The sequence below is a fragment of the Rhipicephalus sanguineus genome, chromosome 11 (assembly GCF_013339695.2).
Source record: "Rhipicephalus sanguineus isolate Rsan-2018 chromosome 11, BIME_Rsan_1.4, whole genome shotgun sequence".
NCBI classification, from domain to species: domain Eukaryota; kingdom Metazoa; phylum Arthropoda; class Arachnida; order Ixodida; family Ixodidae; genus Rhipicephalus; species Rhipicephalus sanguineus.
The window spans coordinates 34,382,866-34,402,783 of record NC_051186.1 but is presented as its reverse complement, the minus strand read 5'-3'; the positions used below and the strand labels follow the sequence as shown (position 1 = coordinate 34,402,783).

At 45.2% G+C, this 19,918-nt stretch overlaps 1 protein-coding gene across 5 annotated transcripts in view; it reads left to right on the top strand.

Annotated features, from left to right (window-relative positions):
* The window catches only part of LOC119374519 (spidroin-1), a 96,070-nt gene that overhangs the window by 9,679 nt on the left and 66,473 nt on the right, over positions 1–19,918 (top strand). For all 5 annotated transcript variants that reach the window (XR_007414372.1, XR_007414373.1, XM_049410884.1 and 2 more), the window contains exon 3: positions 14,998–15,056. Coding sequence is in view for 3 of the 5 variants with exons in the window: in XM_049410884.1 (XP_049266841.1) it covers positions 14,998–15,056 (59 nt within the window). In the remaining 2 variants the exon portion in view is untranslated. The remainder of the gene's footprint in view (positions 1–14,997; positions 15,057–19,918) is intronic.

The window sequence follows — 19,918 nt, the reverse complement described above, 5'->3', positions numbered from 1 at the left end:
ATGTTTTTGATCTAGCATATTTCTCTTATGCAGTCGTGCAATAGTGAAACGTAAGCGTTGCTCACTATCCCACCTGCCGCCTTTGAACATGGCGAATTCAACCTAGCTTTAGCCGTTTGAGGTCAGACAGTTGTTATCCCCCATTCAGCGTAAGCGATTACTGGCCATGCCTACACCTCTCCAGTAAGTGCGTCGTCTCGGCTGTCGATTCTAGTAAGCATACAAAATGAAGGTCGCCTTAGTCACCGTCGCACTTGTGTCGTCGTGTTTGTAATTACAGAAGTGGAGCTCCAAAACCAAAAAGTAAGTAAACTAAAGACAGCGCATTTTATTTTGCCTTTTTCTGCGTTACGAGCGGTCCTCACAATATCAGACAACCATTCAACTTTATTAGGACTGTAAAGAATACTTTCTCAATAGAAGGTTTGTTTATACACTGTTTTCACTAGGGAAATGCAATTGAACATACTTTCTAGCTTTTCAAGCTGGGCATTATAGCACTCAGGGAAGTGAAAGCACTGATACCTTTGACTTTTGCAGGAAATATTTAGTAGTTAGAGGATTAATGATCGCAGAAAGTGCAACCCCACTACACTGTGATTATTCAGCTGCACACTCAATTTCTCACCGAAACTTTTGCTGAATCGGTTCGCCCAATAATATTCAAGGAAACATGTCTTGAAAACACATCGCGTGGAGACGAATTCCAGAAACTGGTAGAAACAGACTTTTCTTTGAAGAGTCTGTATTGAAGAAACGAAATCATGGCAGTCGAACGAGTAGTAAACGCAATAAAAATCAGCTATAACTTCACAGATAGAAAAGATAACCACAAAATCGTAAATAAGAACAAAAATTAGCGTTACTTCGCTCAAAGCTATATCCTTTATTCTTCGGTTGACATTCAGTTCAACGCGATAATTCTATACACTACAAGTCCCCTTGTGTATATTCAAGATATAAAGTTTGCTGTGTAGTATATGTGACACATTCTTTATACTTTCAAAATATGGATATAGTCGCCAACACGAGGGGAAGGCAACTGCGCCTCGAGGGCAGAGTACAGCTACCACTTCACATAAGAGCTGTAGCGCTCGCGCTCCCTATGTTATCTATGCTGTCTCCCCATTAAAATTCGCTTGTTTTCTTGCGGAACTCACAGTATAGCGGGAATAGAAGTTCTTCGTAAAATTGCGTGAGCTGCATGTGGTGAAAACGACGCTTCGTACACGGAAACACCTTGATTCTGCTTGTAACAGCACTCTACATGCAGTTGTTGCTTGTGTTCATTCGATAGTTTTGTAGTACTCATCTCATACGCCCGGAAGCCACAAGAAGAGTCTTAATTGATTTAAGCAATCCAATAATAAAGTTAGGCTCCTTAACATATGCTGGCACAATCGAGCAAGCGAACACACAGGTTGCTTATTATACCCAAAAATAGTCACATATCCGTCGAAAGACGAACATGCATGCCTAAATCATCTAGAATGTGTTGTGGGAGCAAGAAAAAAATAAGATAAAGCGAGACCGCGTATGCGTGTTGCTAAAATGAACGTTGTCATTCTGCTCTATACTGAAAACACTATGCGAGAAATATACTGGCGACTATTTTCAGATGTAGTGTTCGTGAGCATAGAGTCGTTCACATCATGCGGTGTCTATGTACTCGTATTTTCAGAGAAACCAGATTCAAGATCGGAAAGCCTGGGTCTCGAGGTAGAGTAGGTGCTGAAGGAGTCACATTAAGAAAGTGAAACTTGTGTTACAAGTATGACTATTAGTATTAAGCTAATGTATCTGCTGCCCAGGACTCTGGCTGAGCATTACCATAACTGTTAAGATATATAAATCACCATATTGGCCTTAAATATCTATAAATGGTACCCACTCCCCAGTGGTGAGGGTGTCTGTTCTCTTAATCTTATTCGAGAGCAATTTTAGGGACACTACAGGCGCAATTTTAACGTAGCCCTCGCCATCGGCGGCCGCCGTGATGTTCCTTGTACAGTCCAAACCGATAACGTTGCCCCCGTTTGTATGCTATGTGCAAGCGAATGTCCGAGGGTTGCTGACGATCCGGGCTCGAGCAGCGACAAACGTGCCGCCGCCGGTCTCTGCCCCACGAGTGCTGCCTTACTGCAGCATGAAAATGGGCACAATGACGACCGGGCATGGTCACCTGCGGTCATGCGCGCCGTATGACGTATATATCAAAACAACAAAGGGTTTCTAGGTCCGGTGAAATATTCACGAAAACATCAAACAGCTCGGATCCCGAGCGAAACGTAAATAACATGCTTTATATATATATATATATATATAATATATATATATATATATATATATATATATAATAATATATATATATTATATATATATAATATATATATATATATATATATATATATATATATCTAATCTTTCAGTCCCGATTTTCGTAGGTTAGAACAAAAATTTTCAGTGTTCCTTTCTAGCTAAGAGGCTATTGAAAAGCATGCAAAAAATAAGGGACCCGTAGGTACAATGGTTTTCACGGGAGAATCATGTCCAGTATGCTGGACACTAGGTCATTTGTTCACTTATGGGTACACACATTCTGCTTTCTTCCTTGAAAAATGTTGCTCTTGTTCTTGTCACAAAGTTAATTGTTTTTAAAACATAAAAATGGTTTGTTTTGACTTGAGAAAAAGAAAAAAAATTCTATCGTTAACTTTCGTGCCATAGCGTTCAGCACCACGAAGGGGTAAAAAGCTAGGAGGCAACGCGCTGAGCGCACGAGCCAACGTCCTCCGACGCCGCTGCCTCCTCATGCTCCAGGCTCTTGTAGAATTCCCAGCGTGCTCCTGGTTCAATTTTTTTGACTGGGTTTCAAGATTTTCACGTGACGTGCTTCCTAGTTTCTTTTCTCTCCTCCATGTTTAGCACAATGCGCGCCACTTGCATCCCGGTGTCCAGTGCACTGGACATGAATACAATCTCGCATTGCGAGCAAACTTCTGATTACAAAAGCTACCTTTTTTGCAACATTGTTTCAAGAGGGCATAATCAGCTCGCACGATTTAAGTGACTTGATTGCGCGAAGATAACTCCTCAAATAATTTGTATGCTTGAGCACACCATGCGCGCGCGTTTCCTCTGATTAACACCATTACTCTGATGCGCCCACCCATAAGAAAATGGGGCTGTAGAAGGACCTACATTCAAAGATATTTCTCGCCTCTTACACAAGCTGTCAAAGTGGTTTCGGCTTCGATTGTGGCTTTGCTTGCTTTTCTGGACAACGGGACAAAGGCACATTCGCTTGCATCGCATCACATTTTCGCCGCATTTTTGCTTCCATCGAAAATGGAACGGGCACACGGCCGGTGTTTATACCCGACCTTCGGGCAGCAGTCAAGCACCATAAGTCCCAGACCACCGCGGTGGGTGAGTGACGCGACACCAACAGTTCCAATAAAATGGAACATATTCTTGTCAAGAAGCGCGCACCGTATAAACCACAGATGTTGCGAAATATATATATATTATATATATATATATATATATATACAGTATATATATATATATATATAGATATATATATTATATATATATATATTATATATTATATATGTGTGTGTGTGTGTGTGTGTGTGTGTGTGTGTGACGTATAAAGGCAGTAATCTCTGGTAGAAGGCGACGAAGAAGAAGTGCGCGTAAATAGAATAAAAGTATGGCGTCTGAGCCGCTGGACGTCTCTCATTCATAGTGTCACACAAGTCGACAGGATGGAGACCTGGCAGCCGCCTCATCAGCTACACATCAGCAAAGACCTCAGCAAGACACCTTCACCGCATGCAGACCACCGAAGCATATCTGTTGAACACAGCGACCAGCATCATGACCGAACCATCGAATGACCTGACCTTGACATCCCCAAGTACACTGGATCAGCGGACGACAGTCCCGTCCAGGAGTGGTTCGACCTATTCGAGCTCCACGCTACCGCAGCATCATGGTCGGAAAGGGAGATGGTGACCAACTTCAATGACTACGTCACCAATGAGGCATTCCGATTTCATCACACACATATTCAAAACAACGAGTCATGGAAAAAGATCAGAGAAGAGATTATTACCCGTTTTAAACGACTACGACAAAGACTTGCTTATAAACAACCATGTGGAGACAATCGCACTCAGTCGTCACAGTCAAAAGCAGTCTTCACGCATCCGAACACCAAGCATGAATTCGCGATTCCCACAGACAGATTAAAGCATCCGCTCACTGAAAGGCTTGGAGATCTTCCACGGAGACTCAATCTTCCACCGGCTTTGCTACTGCACGAAAATCAGCATTTTCTACGTCATCATTGAACCAATAGGACTCATGTTACTGAACCACCTTATGCACTCTGCTCCCCGTATCGCACACTTCACCCACCACCTGGTTTGCATCATGCGGATCTCCAGTGCTCCAACGTTCACCTCACACCTCACAAGCTCGCTACGGTCGGGTTAGAGCTGAGGAACTTTGAAGATACTCGACCAAGCCATGTCCCTTCCGCACAGATTCATGCGTCAGAACAGCGTCGCTCGGTAGGTGCGCATAGAGACAACCTTTCGCAATCGGAGTCTGACCAAGCCACGCCTGTTACGGCATCACCGTCAAGTCCACACCCACCTGAGAGTCGAAACAACACAGAAAGCTCAGAGGCATCAAATCTCGAACGTTGCCGGCTGCCACAGGCGTCTGTAATTAACGGAGTTGCAGCAGCCTCTGAAGAGCTCGCACCAACTTCACTGCCCGAAAAGCATAGCACCTGCTACCTAGTGGACACTACATCAAGTTGCCAAGAAAATCATTGTCATGTTCCAAAAGTGCTACCACCTCAGCAATTTCTGCAGCAGCATCAGCGAAGCCAGCACAAGCAAATCGACCAAATTAAGCGACAACAGGCACTCTGACAAGGACAACTACAAATATCAGAAACACATTCGTGGCTTAAGCAAAGACGTTCGAATGCGAGCCAACCGAAGCGAAAACGAGTTTCAGATGTATCGGCCAAGACAAACAAGACATCAAATTCAAGGCATATTCTCAGAAAAGAGCGTCGCCAGGAAGGAACGTCGCCCTTCCAACGTCCGACATCAACATTGCACGTTCGATCAAGACATGTGAGACACCGCAGAAAACGACGACAAGCACACCAAAGCATCCTTTGCATTTCGAAACGACACAGCAGTCGTCCCATCAGTCTCCGTCAAGGAGCACGGAAACTGAAAGAACAGCCTGTGTTCTAGTTACAACATGGAGTCCGACGCCTACAACATTCAAGCTTCCTGTCCTTCAAAGTGTTCCATTATTACTCAGCTGTGACATGTCCACGAACCGAGTTATCGTCACTCTTAATGCGCAAGGCATGCTTATGTTGTCCTGAACGCAACAGCCAGCCTCGCCCACCAGAGCTCTCCTTGATATCCCCGGCCTCCCCTGTGAATCTTTTTGTGCTAGTTTCACGGAACTCCCTTGTGACATGGAACTACTCCGCGTTTTGACATTTCAGCATTAACACCCTGCTTGCTTATGTTTTGTTGTTAAACTCGCGCATTCTTTCGTGGGGAGGGGGGAATCCTGTGACGTATAAAGGCAGTAATCTCTGGTAGAAGGCGACGAAGAAGTGCGCGTAAATAGAATAGAAGTATGGCGTCTGAGCCGCTGGACGTCTCTCATTCATAGCGTCACACACACACACACGCACACACACACACACACACACACCACACAATTTATATATATATATATTATAGATATATATATATATATTATATATATATATATATATATATATATATATATATATATATATATATATTATATATATATATATATAAGAGGTGGCCTTCAGAAAACTTCATTTATTACGTCGACGTTTCGGTCAGAGCCTGACCTTTCTCAAGACGAAATGTTCGGCATATTTCCGTGGTTATATGGACATCAATGAGAGGGGAAGGAGTGACAGAGGAGAGAGAAGGAGCGGAGGGAGAAAAAGTTTGCTTAGGGCCCATCAGGAGCGAGGGAGTACCACGCCACCGCCGACAGCGGAGTGCTTCGCGACAGAGCTTATACTTATGCGGCGGCTATTACTCATCGTTAAAATTCGTCGCTCTATTCTGTCCCGTAGGGCTGGACGAAGAGCCGGCTCGAGTTAAAAACAGCCGGTGTGCGATTCAAACAGGCTGACCGGAGAAAAAAAAAAGCAAAAAAAAAGGGGGGGGGGGGTTAAGTGGGTGTCGGTGAGCACTGTTGACGCCGCCGCGTATTGTACTTTTGGGGCCATGCCGAAGGAGTCTTGTATACCATCTGACTTGTTGCCGAGCCTGCTCGTTTGTCTGATAAACGACGCCCGCTTCCAAAGCGAGAAAGAACACGTTGGGTGACATTAGCGACTTCCGGTCAAGGATCTACAGAACGGGGGAAAAGGAAAAAAAAAAAAAAGAGGTAGGGGCAAGAAGGAAGAGGGAGGGCGGGCTTCCACTTAGATTGATCGATAGCTGCTCTTTCCAAGCGCTGTACAATACAAGCAGGGAAGGTAAAAGACGGCACACATGAAAGGGTGAAAAACACTGCAGGTACGATCACCGAAGGCATTGGCTTACACATGCATCTTTGCTGCGTATTTTGTTGGGTTGATGTTAGTTTCATTTAAAGTACTATTTGCGCTTTAAGGCACGTAAAACAGGAAGAGCACCCGGATGTTCATTTATTCCATGTTCAACGGTGTTGAATTTGTGTATTAAGTATGCTTCACGCTGTTCACGTTCTCTCTGAGAGCGGAAGTTCCTTGGAGTAGTGTTACTTTAATGGAATCGAAACTGTGACCTTCTGATTTAATATGTTTGGAAAGGGGAAGGTTCGGTAGTGTGTTCACATGCGAGCGGTGGTTGTTGAATCTGATTCGAAAAGGTGTATCAGTTTGTCCAACGTATTGTTTAGCGCAGATTCCACATTCTAACAGGTAGACAACGTTTGGGGAGTCGCAGTTAGGTCACCATGTATGGTGTGTGTAAAATTACCATGCGTACTTTCAGCTATCGTCGTTGTTTGCATGTGCTTGCACACCTGACATCTACTTTTCCCGCAGGGATGGCAGCCAACTTGTCCTGTTCTTTTATTGCGATAGCAATTATATGGACAGTCTCGGCTGGATTTTGCCGTCGCCGTCGCCGTCGCCGCCGTCATGCACCGTATATGTATAAGTATGTATATATATATAAAGGCCCCAAAGAAAAATACTCAGAAAAATGCTTCCGAAGCGCGGAATCGAACCAGGGACTTCTTGCTGCGCAGCGAGCGGCGCTATCCACTACGCCACGAAACGCAGATCCTCCACGTAGCTAACGGCGAGCGTTATATACACACCATTTAGCGCTGGACGGACTCAGAGACAGAAGGCGATAATAAGCGTTTCTTCTTCATTACCAGCGAGGTGGCGCTAGGAGCCCGACGGGCGCATTTAAAAGTCGTCGGCGAGCTCGCTCGCTTCTTCTTGTATTTGCGCATGGGAGAAGCTTGCCCTTCCGCTGTCTGCTCGCACGGTTTTCTCGTGGCGCGGGGTAGAGGAATGTTTCACGCTTTCACCGTGATGTCCCGCGCTCATGTTACGGCGCGTACGAATGTCACTCGAGCTCAGGGACGCCGCTAAACGAACAACAGAAGATGAGCGCGAACTATCAAGTGTCACAGCTCGACACTTGAAGCACGCTAGTTTCCTTCGCTGCTTCGGCCGCCTTTGCAACAGAAGCGCTGTTCAAACTGAGAGTATCCATTGGCGAGCCTCACTTCGTATAGCATTAGTTCCTTGCTATCGCATTCATTGCTTCGCCCTTGCGGCGAAACTGTGACTTTTTTGTTTTAGAGTGTACTACATAGTCCCTCACATTTTTCGGGCGTCTGTATACCACCCGCGGCGGGACAGTGAAGAGCTTTTTGAGGCGGTCGCTTTGTTCAATGATATTGAAATGCTTTTTGAGAATTTTGTTAACATTTTGTTAACCAAAGGCAACCACTCCTTCAACTATATATATATATATATATATATATATATATATATATATATATAGTCCCTGCTGGCATACTCATTATTTCATGGAATCAAACTCCCGTTAATTCGGTCATAATTGGTCACAATTCAGTTAATTCCGACGAACCTGGAGTGCACCGAGCGAAAATCTGCTGCGCAAAAGAATGGAAACGGCGTTCGTGGAGAACCAAATTGAGGCGGCGCCGTACGCGCCCCCATCGTGATCATTACTACCCGCACGGTAACGACAGGAAAGCCAGAAGGCTTCATGCCTATTTGCCTTTACCACCACGCGGGACACCTCGCTGGCTGCGGTTGTTCGAAAAAAGTCACAGTTTCGCCGCAAGGGCGAAGCAATGAATGCGATAGCAAGGAACTAGTGCTATACGAAGTGAGGCTCGCCAATGGATACTCTCAGTTTGAACAGCGCTTCTGTTGCAAAGGCGGCCTAAGGAGCGAAGGAAACTAGCGTGCTTCAAGTGTCGAGCTGTGACACTTGATAGTTCGCGCTCATCTTCTGTTTGTTCGTTTAGCGGCGTCCCTGAGCTCGAGTGACATTCGTACGCGCCGTAACATGAGCGCGGACATCACGGTGAAAGCGTGAAACGTTCCTCTACCCCGCGCTACGAGAAAACCGCGCGAGCAGACAGCGGAAGGGCAAGCTTCTCCCATGCGCAAATATAAGAAGAAGCGAGCGAGATCGCCGACGACTTTTAAATGCGCCAGTCGAGCTCCTAGCGCCACCTCGCTGGTAATGAAGAAACGCTTATTATCGCCTTCTGTCTCTGAGTCCGTCCAGCGCTAAATGGTGTGTATATAACGCTCGCCGTTAGCTACGTGGAGGATCTGCGTTTCGTGGCGTAGTGGATAGCGCCGCTCGCTGAGGAGCAAGAAGTCACTGGTTCGATTCCGCGCTTCGGAAGCATTTTTCTGAGTTATTTTTCTTTGGGGCCTTTATATATATATACATACTTATACATATACGGTGCATGACGGCGGCGACGGCGACGGCGACGGCAAAATCCAGCCGAGACTGTCCATATAATTGCTATCGCAATAAAAACATGGTTGCCCTCCACAATCGCGCTGTTGACGACGAAAGCCTGAACAGCTGCGACAAATTTCTTTCGTTTACCGGCAAAAAAAAGTATCGTCATGTGCGTATGGTGGTGGTGGTGGTGACAGTAGTAATTAGGGAGGGATGCAGTCCACGTTTGGGGCCATTTAAGATAGGGGTTCTTGCGCCGCGGTCGCATTGTGAAAGAAGTCGCCGGATGACAAAAATTGCAGCTTTTACGCCGCTCTTATGCAAATATGAACAGCATTTACGCAGTAATCAAGAAATTACAAGTGCATTGAAGCAATAGACTTTTATCTATTGTGTGCCTGATACACTTGATAATTCAGAATTCTGTTAATTGAGACATGTTTTGCTGTCCCGTGAAATTCGAATAACGAGCTTTACAGATATAATAGATATATATATATATATATATATATATATATATATATATATATATATTATATATATAATATATAGCGCATTCGCCCGCCGCGCATTCGCCCGCCGCGAGAATGCTGCCCTCAGCCGTGGTTTGAGAGAACGAAATCAGCTGCGGCCACCACTCGCCGGCTCCGTTGCAGCGGTAGGCCGATAAGTCGACAGTGGTTTTTTTGGCCCGCGCCAGCCAGTTGGCTCGCGTGACGGTGCAAGTTGCAGCGAGTTGTAGTTTTAAACCCTTGGCTACATTGTAGTCTTAAGCCCTTGGCTAAAGATAGCTGGGACACCCTGTATATATATATATATATATATATATATATATATATATATATATATATATATATATATATATATATATATATATATATACATATATGTATATATATATATATATATATATATATATATATATATATATATATACATATATGTATATATATATATATATATATATATATATATATATATATATATATATATATATATATATATATATACGAATTGAGACAACTAATAGAAGGATTGTCTATTGTATTGTCTAAAAGGAGCCCTGTTTTTCTCAATAAACGCGGATATATATTTTTATTTCTTCACCCAAAATTACCTTGGGAGCCTCTGGCGGCAAAAAAGTGAACGTGTACATTTACCTATCACGTGACCTTTCACTCGTGTACGCTATCAATTATCTCTATATTAGCGTCTATATTAGCACACGTTTATTATAATCTGTTCTAGCGTAAAACGTGCAGATATGCATTCGTTTGCACTGAGTAGAACAGCGTCGCCGCCTTCGCTTGACGTATGACCCGATACTCGCGAGCGGCAGCATGGACGTTATTAGCTTAGAGCCACTGGAAAAATTTCAGAGTATCGCATCTGTTTTCCGCGCTCCGCCGCCGACGCGGTTTGCTTACTAGCATCACGTGACTTCTCGCCGCCATATCCCAAGCGCTTTGGGTGCAGGCGCGTTCAATGCAGAGCGTGGCCGGACATTTAGCAGTACCACGGTCCCCAGAAGTACTTCGTCGCATTTTTGCAGGCAGATGTGGTTGAGTGGCATTTCGTGCTATGTATGCCACGGGAAAAAAAAAAATTCGGCGGGGGGGGGGGGGGCACGGGTTTCGGTTTGCCATCCCCTGGCTACGCCACTGCATGCAGATGCCAGAGAGTAACTCACCAGCAGTCCAATGAGAATCTCGTTTATTTTTGCATGCCGTGTGGGAAAAAATTAATGTCAAAGAGCGCCGTTCTACGTGGCTGCATAGTTGGCCGGAATGAATTCGCCCCCCTCGAAAACACACCTTCCTGCAGTGAACTACACAAATTTTGCTGGAAAAGATCTCATGCGACAGGATCATTCACTTTTTCGGTTCGCTATGGTCAGCGATCTTGAAAACTATACATACCTTTCTATTTGCTCGGCTGTTTATATCTCGATCTGTCGAACAGATTACGTAAGCTGTTCGAGTTATAAGAGTGTCACGCACGAGAGGGAAATTGAAGATCTATTAAAATAACTCTTTACTGGTATACCTTGAAGGCAATTGTGGCATGACCATTTGCCACTGCGCAAAACAGAAGCGTGGAACTCTGTTGATAAACTTGGTGTAAGGCAATGTTATTAAGCTTATTTTTAAATTGGTTGCAAAAAAATGTTGGCAATGCTGCATTGCGCCGAGCGTAACTCTACAATACTGTTTAGTGGGGGACAAATGGTCACAGCAAGAAAAAAAAAAGCAGATCCCACACATTGCGAGAGTCAATTTTATATGTCGATATTTATACTGTGTTGCAGTAACATGCACTTTAAAAATTTTCGGGATGTGCTACTTCTGATCAAAAGAACATAAAGTGCCATGCCGAGGAAGTTTTATCAAGAGCGCAATATGAAAAAAAAAAGTGCAGCAGTGCAGAAACCAAACCCCAGCTGTTTACGCGCTGGCAACGCCAAAAAAAATCTGTTTGTCGGAACACAGCAAAATATTTGCAAATGCACTGCAACGTTGGGAATATTAAGGATACAAGAAATAGTAAATGAAACAAATAATTAAGTAGTGATGTCAATCATTTTCATTGGCCTATTTTCTACGTATCTCAAGAGAAGATGCACCTTAGCTACCGCACGCCAATTCGCCCGTGCGTTCGGCTGCTGGCGTTCCGAATCAAGACATAAATACGTCGCGCGTAACTTCCAATTAGCGTACACACACTACTTCTATTACGCATATCAACCAGTTAACAGCAAGCATGGTGCGGAAGCAAGGTATGCGTCAGCGATCAGTCGAAGGACGCAATGTTGAATGTTCTTGATGTTGTTCGATAACGTTCTCGAGTGCAGTGAACCTGAACACCGACTGCAAAGCTAGCGCAAACAGTCAAGATTCACCAAATGTCGAAGTAAATGGCATCTCGCACGATGTCACTGCGCTAATGCAACTATCTTCACAGATCTGGACCTAGCGAACACACCCAGGCGTGACACAAAAAGAGGCCGATGATGCCATGAAGCGAATTCGCGAGCACATGGCAACATTCGCCGCACGTTTCATTAGTTACACCGCTAACCGCGCAGTCGATCCATAACTGTCGATGACGCGAAATAACTTCTAATATCCTCTTGAAGAAACACACACACATAATGCCGTTCCGCCGAGCGTAACACGGCACCGAGGCGAAAAGATCGCTCACTTCTCAACACACGCTAGCAAAGCGCCGGACGGTCCGGAAGGGAAATGGCCGCCGCTGCCCAATGTTGCCCGCGTGCAGCCTACCTTTGCGGTACTCTGATTTTCCAGTGACTCTATGTTAGCTGAGAGCCTAGCCGCACCTGCCGACGCGTTGGAAAAGCACGAATACCGCCTCCCGGCCTCCGAGATTACCTCCGGCGACGCGCTGCCGGAAATAATCGCGGAGGCCACGAGCACCTAGCTCGCGACGTGGTAAAAAGATCTTACGTGACGAAAAGCGTTCGGAAAACTTGTTATACCTGCTTTTTATACTCTAAAATGGTCGGAAATGTGAATATAAAGGTGGCTGACCACAGTTTCACCCACTCCTGTGAAAGAAAAGCCTTCAGCATAATGCGAGGAGGGCTATCGGCATTCCTATCACTATCACTATCACTCAGCGTTGCTGGAGTACGTGGACGTACAGTTCATGGGGCTTTCCAGATCGAAGAATACTGCCAATAAAATAACCACGCGCTTTGGCGATTAACCGCTGCAGCTACAAGCACTAACAAGGGTGAGCTTTCTATTGCGCCGTAAAAAACTGGGTCGAGGAAAATCGGCTCTCGGTCTCTTTAATAAAATCAACTTCGTACGTGTGCATCGTTCTGTTCAATTATATATATATATATATATATATATATATATATATATATATATATATATATATATATATATATATATATATATATATATATATATATATATATATATATATATATATATATATATATATATATGGATAAAGAGAACTTCTGGCTACAGTAATAAAAATTGCGAGAAACTTAGTACTAAAATATAGGAAAGAAAACAAAACAAATTTTTATTTCATCCTAACAGTTCCGGCTGGCAGTCCAGCCTTCTTCGGAGGATGTAATTTGAAATAAAACGGCCATGGCCCAACCAGCTGCACAAGGGCCGCCCACCCAGTTTGGGGGCCAAACGACACCTTCGAAAAAAGAAAAGCAAGAAAGAGAGAAAAAAAGAAAAAAAAAGAGCAAAAGAAAGAGAGAAATAACGAAGGAAGGAGCAGCGACAATTGCTTTGCTCGGGCGCTCGTCAGCGGCTGCAATACGAGGGAGGGAATGGAGAGCAGGAGGAAAGACGGAGAGCCGCCGGAAGCAGGCGAGGTTGGCGGGTTATGCCTGTCTTTTCTTCGTAGGATAGATAAAAAAAGTCACAGTTTCGCCGCAAGGGTGAAGCAATGAATGCGATAGCAAGAAACTAATGCTATACGAAGTGAGGCTCGCCAGTGGATACTCTCAGTTTGAACAGCGCTCCTATTGCAAAGGCGGCCGAAGCAGCGAAGGAAACTAGCGTGCTTCAAATGTCGAGCTGTGACAGTCGATAGTTCGCGCTCATCGTCTGTTTGTTCGTTTAGTGGCGTCCCTTGAGCTCGAGTGACTTTCGTACGCTCCGTAACATGAGCGCGGACACCACGGTGAAAGCTTGAAACAACCCTCTTCCCCTCACCACCAGAAAGCCGCGCGAGCAGACAGCGGAAGGGCAAGGTTCTCCCTGCGCAAATATAAGAAGTGAGCGAGCTCGCCGACGACTTTTAAATGCGCCCGTCGTGCTCCTAGCGCCATCTCGCTGGTAATGAAGAAACGCTTATAAGCGCCGGCCGTCTCTTCCAGCGGTAAAGGGTGTGTATATAACGCTCGCCGTTAGCTATGTGGAGGATCTGCGTTTCGTGGAGTAGCGGTTAGCGCCACTCGCTGTGGAAAAAGAGATCCCTCCTGTTTCGATTCCGCGCTTCGGAAGCATTTTTCTGAATTATTTTTCTTCGGGGCTATATATATATATATATATATATATATATATATATATATATATATATATATATATATATATATATATATATATATATATATATATATATATATATAATGCATACTTATACATATACGGTGCATGACGGCGACGGCGACAGCAAAATTCAGCCGAGACTGTCTATATAATTGCTATCGCATTAAAAGGCGGCTTGAGCAAGCGACCAAGGAAAAGGGGAAAAGAGAATTGTCGCTTCCACACATCACACACACGGCGTCCAAGTTCAGATGGTTCGGCGGTTAGCTCGCGGCGCCGGGCCGTACACACACGAGAATAGATACATACGACCTGCTCCAGCTTTGGCAAAACTCTGGCCACGATACAAGGCTAACAGTACCCCACCCCCTCCCTCGCATGAAAAAAAAAAGCACGGGCCGGTTGCTGCATGTGGCACCGACTGGGTCTACTTTCACGCGCTCGATCAATTTCTTTGCGTCCCGTGTGTCTGAACTCACGTGTGTATAAATAAATAAAATAAATAAATAATTAATTATTGTCCTTTCTGGGTGCTACGATTGGTCACGGAGGCACGTCAGTCGCCCAGGGCTCTCGTTGATTCCGTGGGAGAGTGATTTGAATTTGTTTATGAAATATGACTCCCGCTGTCGCGCTCCCGTGTGTTCGAAGCCTGATTGTAGTAGTGTAACGCTTATGTGCTCGAAAGAGTGACCAGGTAGATTAGTGTGTTTGGAGAACGGCAAATTAGGGAGGCCTTTCACTTATATATAGCAGCACAAGATATGAGTAGTAGGACTGTTCGATAATGCACTTATAGAACTACACTTAAGAAACGTAATATGACGCCGTGCATGCTCTCGGTAGATAATTGTCATACAGTGTGACTTAACGAACGGAATTTCTTTTGTAGGTAGTCGAGGCAGACCAGCAGGGGTACCCAAGAAACCTCGCCCGAAGAAACTTAGACCTAGGGGTACGTACAAGTATACACGGGAGTGTGGATTCAGACCTGCCTGTAATGAGCTTAGTGAAGCACACAGCCAGAACAATTGCTTTGGCAACACTGCATGTCATAATGTTATTTGTTTTTGTTTCCTTGAACTTCTCGATGAGCACACGCCTGTATGCGTAGCTTTTACGGGTGGCCCTCTATGGTTATTTACCGCAGCAAAGCGAATGATCGTAGCTTAACACGCCTAGGCGTATCTACCGTGGCGGGAGGGGGGGGGGAGGAGAAGGGGCAATGGGTGCAAACCCGTACAAGTTAGGGGGGTGGAGCGTCACCACTTGAGACGGTGGTCAATATCTGCTGTACACTAGGGAAGCCAATAACTGAGGTTCAACACGGTAATCACGTAATTATATAATTAATTTTGTCCCACTCCTCTGTTGTGAATATTGTCTTCCACATCTAACGCCTATGCACTATAGGTTCTCAGCGGTGCGGGCTGCCTATGCGACGCTTCCGCACCTTGCGCTCCGGCATTGCAGAGCAGGCTACTGCAGAACAGGGGCTTTCTAACCTTACAGTTATTCGTCCGGATTTTATTATGTTCTGCCTCACTTAACATTTACATCACCGGCCATGCAAAAAGCGGCGGTAACCAGCAAACGTTTTATGAATCGATCAAACGCTCTTCCTGTTTCAGGGAATTCATTTTTCTTCTGCGAAAGCTTGCACTAAAGTCGCACAAGGCTTGAAACAGCGAAGCTGGAAGATACTCAAGTATAATTGGGTTGCTTCTAGGTTGTTGCTATAGGCTTTAGCTAGGTGATGCTGGGTTGTTTCTGGATTGCTTCTCAGCGCATAGAGGTTCGAGTTAAACCACAGACTGTCACTGACACGACACGGATGTCCAACCCACAGAGGCAGAAACTCGCGCTGAGACTGACCGTTCGCACGTCCCATAGATCTACGGGCACGTCGTCGTTCGCGTAGGGCTTCCATCGCTTCGAGGTCTTCTCGCAGCCGCCGTTGCCCTTCCCTATAGTATTCTCGCGTTGTATGTGCCGCTGAAGACTCCGTACAGATGCTTGAGCGAAGCTGAAACGTTCGGCCACGGTGTTTATCACTGGGTTAATCCCGATGTTTTATTAAAGGGGTCATGAACCACTTTTCCAAGTAATGATCTAATGTCCTCAGTATCGGAGTTTGCTGCCTCCCGAATCGATTGCCGCAAAAATTTCTCGAATCCGTCAAGAATGAGCCGAGTTACGGGGGTTTGGCGCACGCTCCCAGCGCTTTCTCTCTTTTCTCGTGCCGACGAGCGCACTGGAAGCTAGAAAGGGAGGGATGGCACGGGGGAAAGAAGTTACGTCAGCGCGCATCATGAAACGCGATCGCTCTCCCGCTGTGATTCGCGTGCGCGAGTGCGGCTACAGTGTAAATTGAGCAGACTGAGGAGTGCGGCGCGGGCAAGTGGCGGCACCCCGTGGCAAGAAGCTCATCTCATCCGGCTATCGGCCAATAAGCATGCTATATCTATTGCGACGTAAACTGGCAGATCCGCGACGTCAACGTGCAGACGCCCCGCCCACAGACGAGAGTCAGAACCGGCCTCTGTTTAAAAAGAGGGCGCCTGAAGAAGCGGCAACTTCGCGCTCCGCTTGTGGCCTTTACGCGGCGCGCACGACTGTAATATCTTGCAGAGCAGTTCATAGCCGTGTCAGCTTTCCGCAGGATGTGTTTTTTCAACAAGCCCAAGGGGTGCTTTATGACCCCTCTAAAGCTTTTTGTGTATTACTGGTCAAGTCTGTCTAGAAAATCTTAACTCTTTCGTTACCACGCCTATTCAAATCGATCACCGGTGATCGACAGAAAAAGCAGCCGATTTCGATGCGTTAAAAATTTTTCCCGTGCATACTACAGCATCTCGCGTTTAGTTCTGGGACTGCTCTTCTACAATACGTTTAAATTTTCCCGCTCTGACGACGTTGCGATTTTTGACGGAGTTTTTCGCGAACGAATGCGCATGTGTTACTGGAAAAGGGGGCGTGGCTGCCACACTCCGGAAAAAAATTCGCTGCTCATGTTTGTGGTCAGTTATTATCAACATTTTGGTATCAAACGATTCCTAAGAAGTCAATTATAAAATTTTGCCGTCAGTGTTGCGAGGTAATAAATTTTGGCTGTGATAATTACATGAAAACGACTCAGTAGCGAGCTTTGCTTCCCAGTTTGCGCAATATTATTCAAATACAGCTCGTTTCTGAAGGTCCGTCGCGTCTCGAACTTGTTGATCTGGCCTTTTTAGCCAGTTTGCAGCAGTTTTGGTTTCGTTTCTCTTTATCTACGCGAGAGGGGCGCATCGGGCGTTAGCGTCGGCGCGCGCGGCAATCTCTCGGCCGCTCCCATGGCGTCGTCAACCCGCGGGGCTGCGTCGCGGGAAAAACGTTGCGCTCGAAAGCGTGCTCAACCCGCTCACGAATTTAGTGAAGCTGAGTCGAGCTATGAGTCCGAAGACGACACCAGCTCATCTTCAAGCGCTGACAGCGACGATGTTTCGAGCCAGCCCGGGCCATCCTCAGCTGTGTACCGATAAGTTTCGTTTTCGGCCTTGAGCGGTCTCGTCCGTCGGAAGCGCTTATCTGCCGATCTCGGTGCACGACCTTTGAGATGTCCTGATTAACTGCAGGATACGCACAGCGCTTGGACAGGATGTGCTGCCGCCGGCAGCCAGAAATCTTCAATTTTCACCAAGAAGGCCGCCCGGCGCACATCTCGGCCCGGCACACCGGAGCAGCGCAAAACGTATCACGACGGCGCGCGATTTTTTTTTTCGTTTTTCACAGCAGAGGTAATCAGGACCGTCTGCGAAAATACCGACAAATATGCTTGGATGCAGATCTTGGGCCTTCCGACGTATGCCGAAAAAGATGCCGACGTATGCCAAAAAAAGTGCAGCACCACCCCAAAAAGATGCCGAAAAGGAAGAACTGCCGCAAGTGCTATGAGGAACGCAAAGTTGAAAAAAAAAAAAACGAACGTTCTTTGTGAAACCTGTGGCGTCCACCTGTGCTTCACGAAAACCAGAAACTGCTTCACCGCATGGCACAAGCGGTGAAGCACTTTTCGGTCTGCAGTATTTTTGATCTGTGTGAAAAATGGCTTTATGCAGATTGTTTATTTTTCTTTTAGAATATTCCTAGATCATTTCCCTTCAAAATGTATATTTTGAATTTTGTTTGTTCGTAATATTTTTGTAGATATTGTGTTTTGTTTGTACTATTTTTCTCAAGTTCCTGCAAAAGTGGTAGATTTCAGATTTTTTATAAGTTTTGTAACATATTTTTTGTTTTGAAACTTGTGTTATCTATAAAGAGCAATTCATTATGCACAATTTGGTGTGCTGCAATGTTACCTAGAGCATTATTTATACTAGCAATAAATTTCTTCCTCAGACCTATAAAAATAGCCATTTTCATGCGGTAACGAAAGAGTTAATTGGTGTTTGCCGCCCGTCTCTTGCCTTCTTCATTTTTAGTGGACCAGCGGTGAATAGTGGGATTTGCCCAATTTCTGCGGCACATGCCCGTTCATGATGATTATAGTTATTTGAATACATTTGTACACACCAAGGTTCTTACAGCCGGCCTAAACAGCTTCGCTGTTATAAAGCTTTCCGCATCAGTCCCCGATTAACCTGCTTCACCTTGCTTATCATATTGCAGCTTGCAGATATTGCGGTGGCTTGTAAGAAGGGTGGAAGAGAGAAAACAAAAAGGAGAAGGCAAGCAGGTTAACGGGAAACATGCTCGGCTGGCTACCCTATGCTGGTGAATGGGAAGCGGGAACAGAAAGATGAGAAGAGAAAGAGAGGGGATGGAAGAAAACAAGGAAATTAGCAATAAATGCGCAGACGCGCATGCTTAGGTTACAGAATACAACGCGATAAATGGCGTTTAATCACCTCCTGGTGTAGCTCCATTCTTCATCAGAGAAAGCAGTTTTGGAAGGCGAATTCTCTCGGTACAAATCAGAAACACACACAGACAGACACGCACACACACACACACACACACACAAACACACAAACACACACACACTCACACACTCACACACTCACACATTGTGTTTCAAGATATGTGTCCGAAAACGATCCAAATAGGGAAAATAGAATACTCGCTCACTGCCCTCCCAATTACTTTTTCTGTGGTGGGAGACATTTTAAGATGACCAGATACAGCAATTACGACATTAAATAAATAAAACAAGTTAATTACCTATTTATTAGCGGAAAAGGCGGTCGGGTGAAATGGGATCATTGCTGTCCTTCGTGGGAAGAGGCCGTTGCCGCTTTGAAATTTTGAGGAAACGGCCTTTTATATATAATTATTGAGAAGCAATGAACTTCAAGGAAATTCACGGGCGAAACCCAAAGCGAAGCTTTGATGAACGCAACCAGCAGACGGCCAGAATGACGTCAATGTTCACTGCGGCGATTGCAGTTGTGTCAGTGCTGCATTCGTTAACGTATGTTCGCCATGCGTGCTCTAACAGCAAACGAAACCTGTACAGAGACGAAATGAAGTTGATCGATATTTGTTACATTGACGCTCGCTCATTTCGCACGTCTCAGAAGAGTACGGCAACTGCGCTGTTTCGAGTTTCCGTTTTGGTTTCGCCGGCGAAATCGGTCAGATTTTATTACTCGCAAATTATTCCCAATGGCTGCTTATGTGAAATCTGAAGGCGGCAACAGGCTCTTGTAGTAGGGGCTCGCTTCAATTTTACCATTTGATCCGACCACCTGTCTCCACTGATTAAAAAGTTAATTAAATCAATATCTTTAATTGCTGCCGTAATTGATGCTTCTACTCAGCCTAAGATGCCTG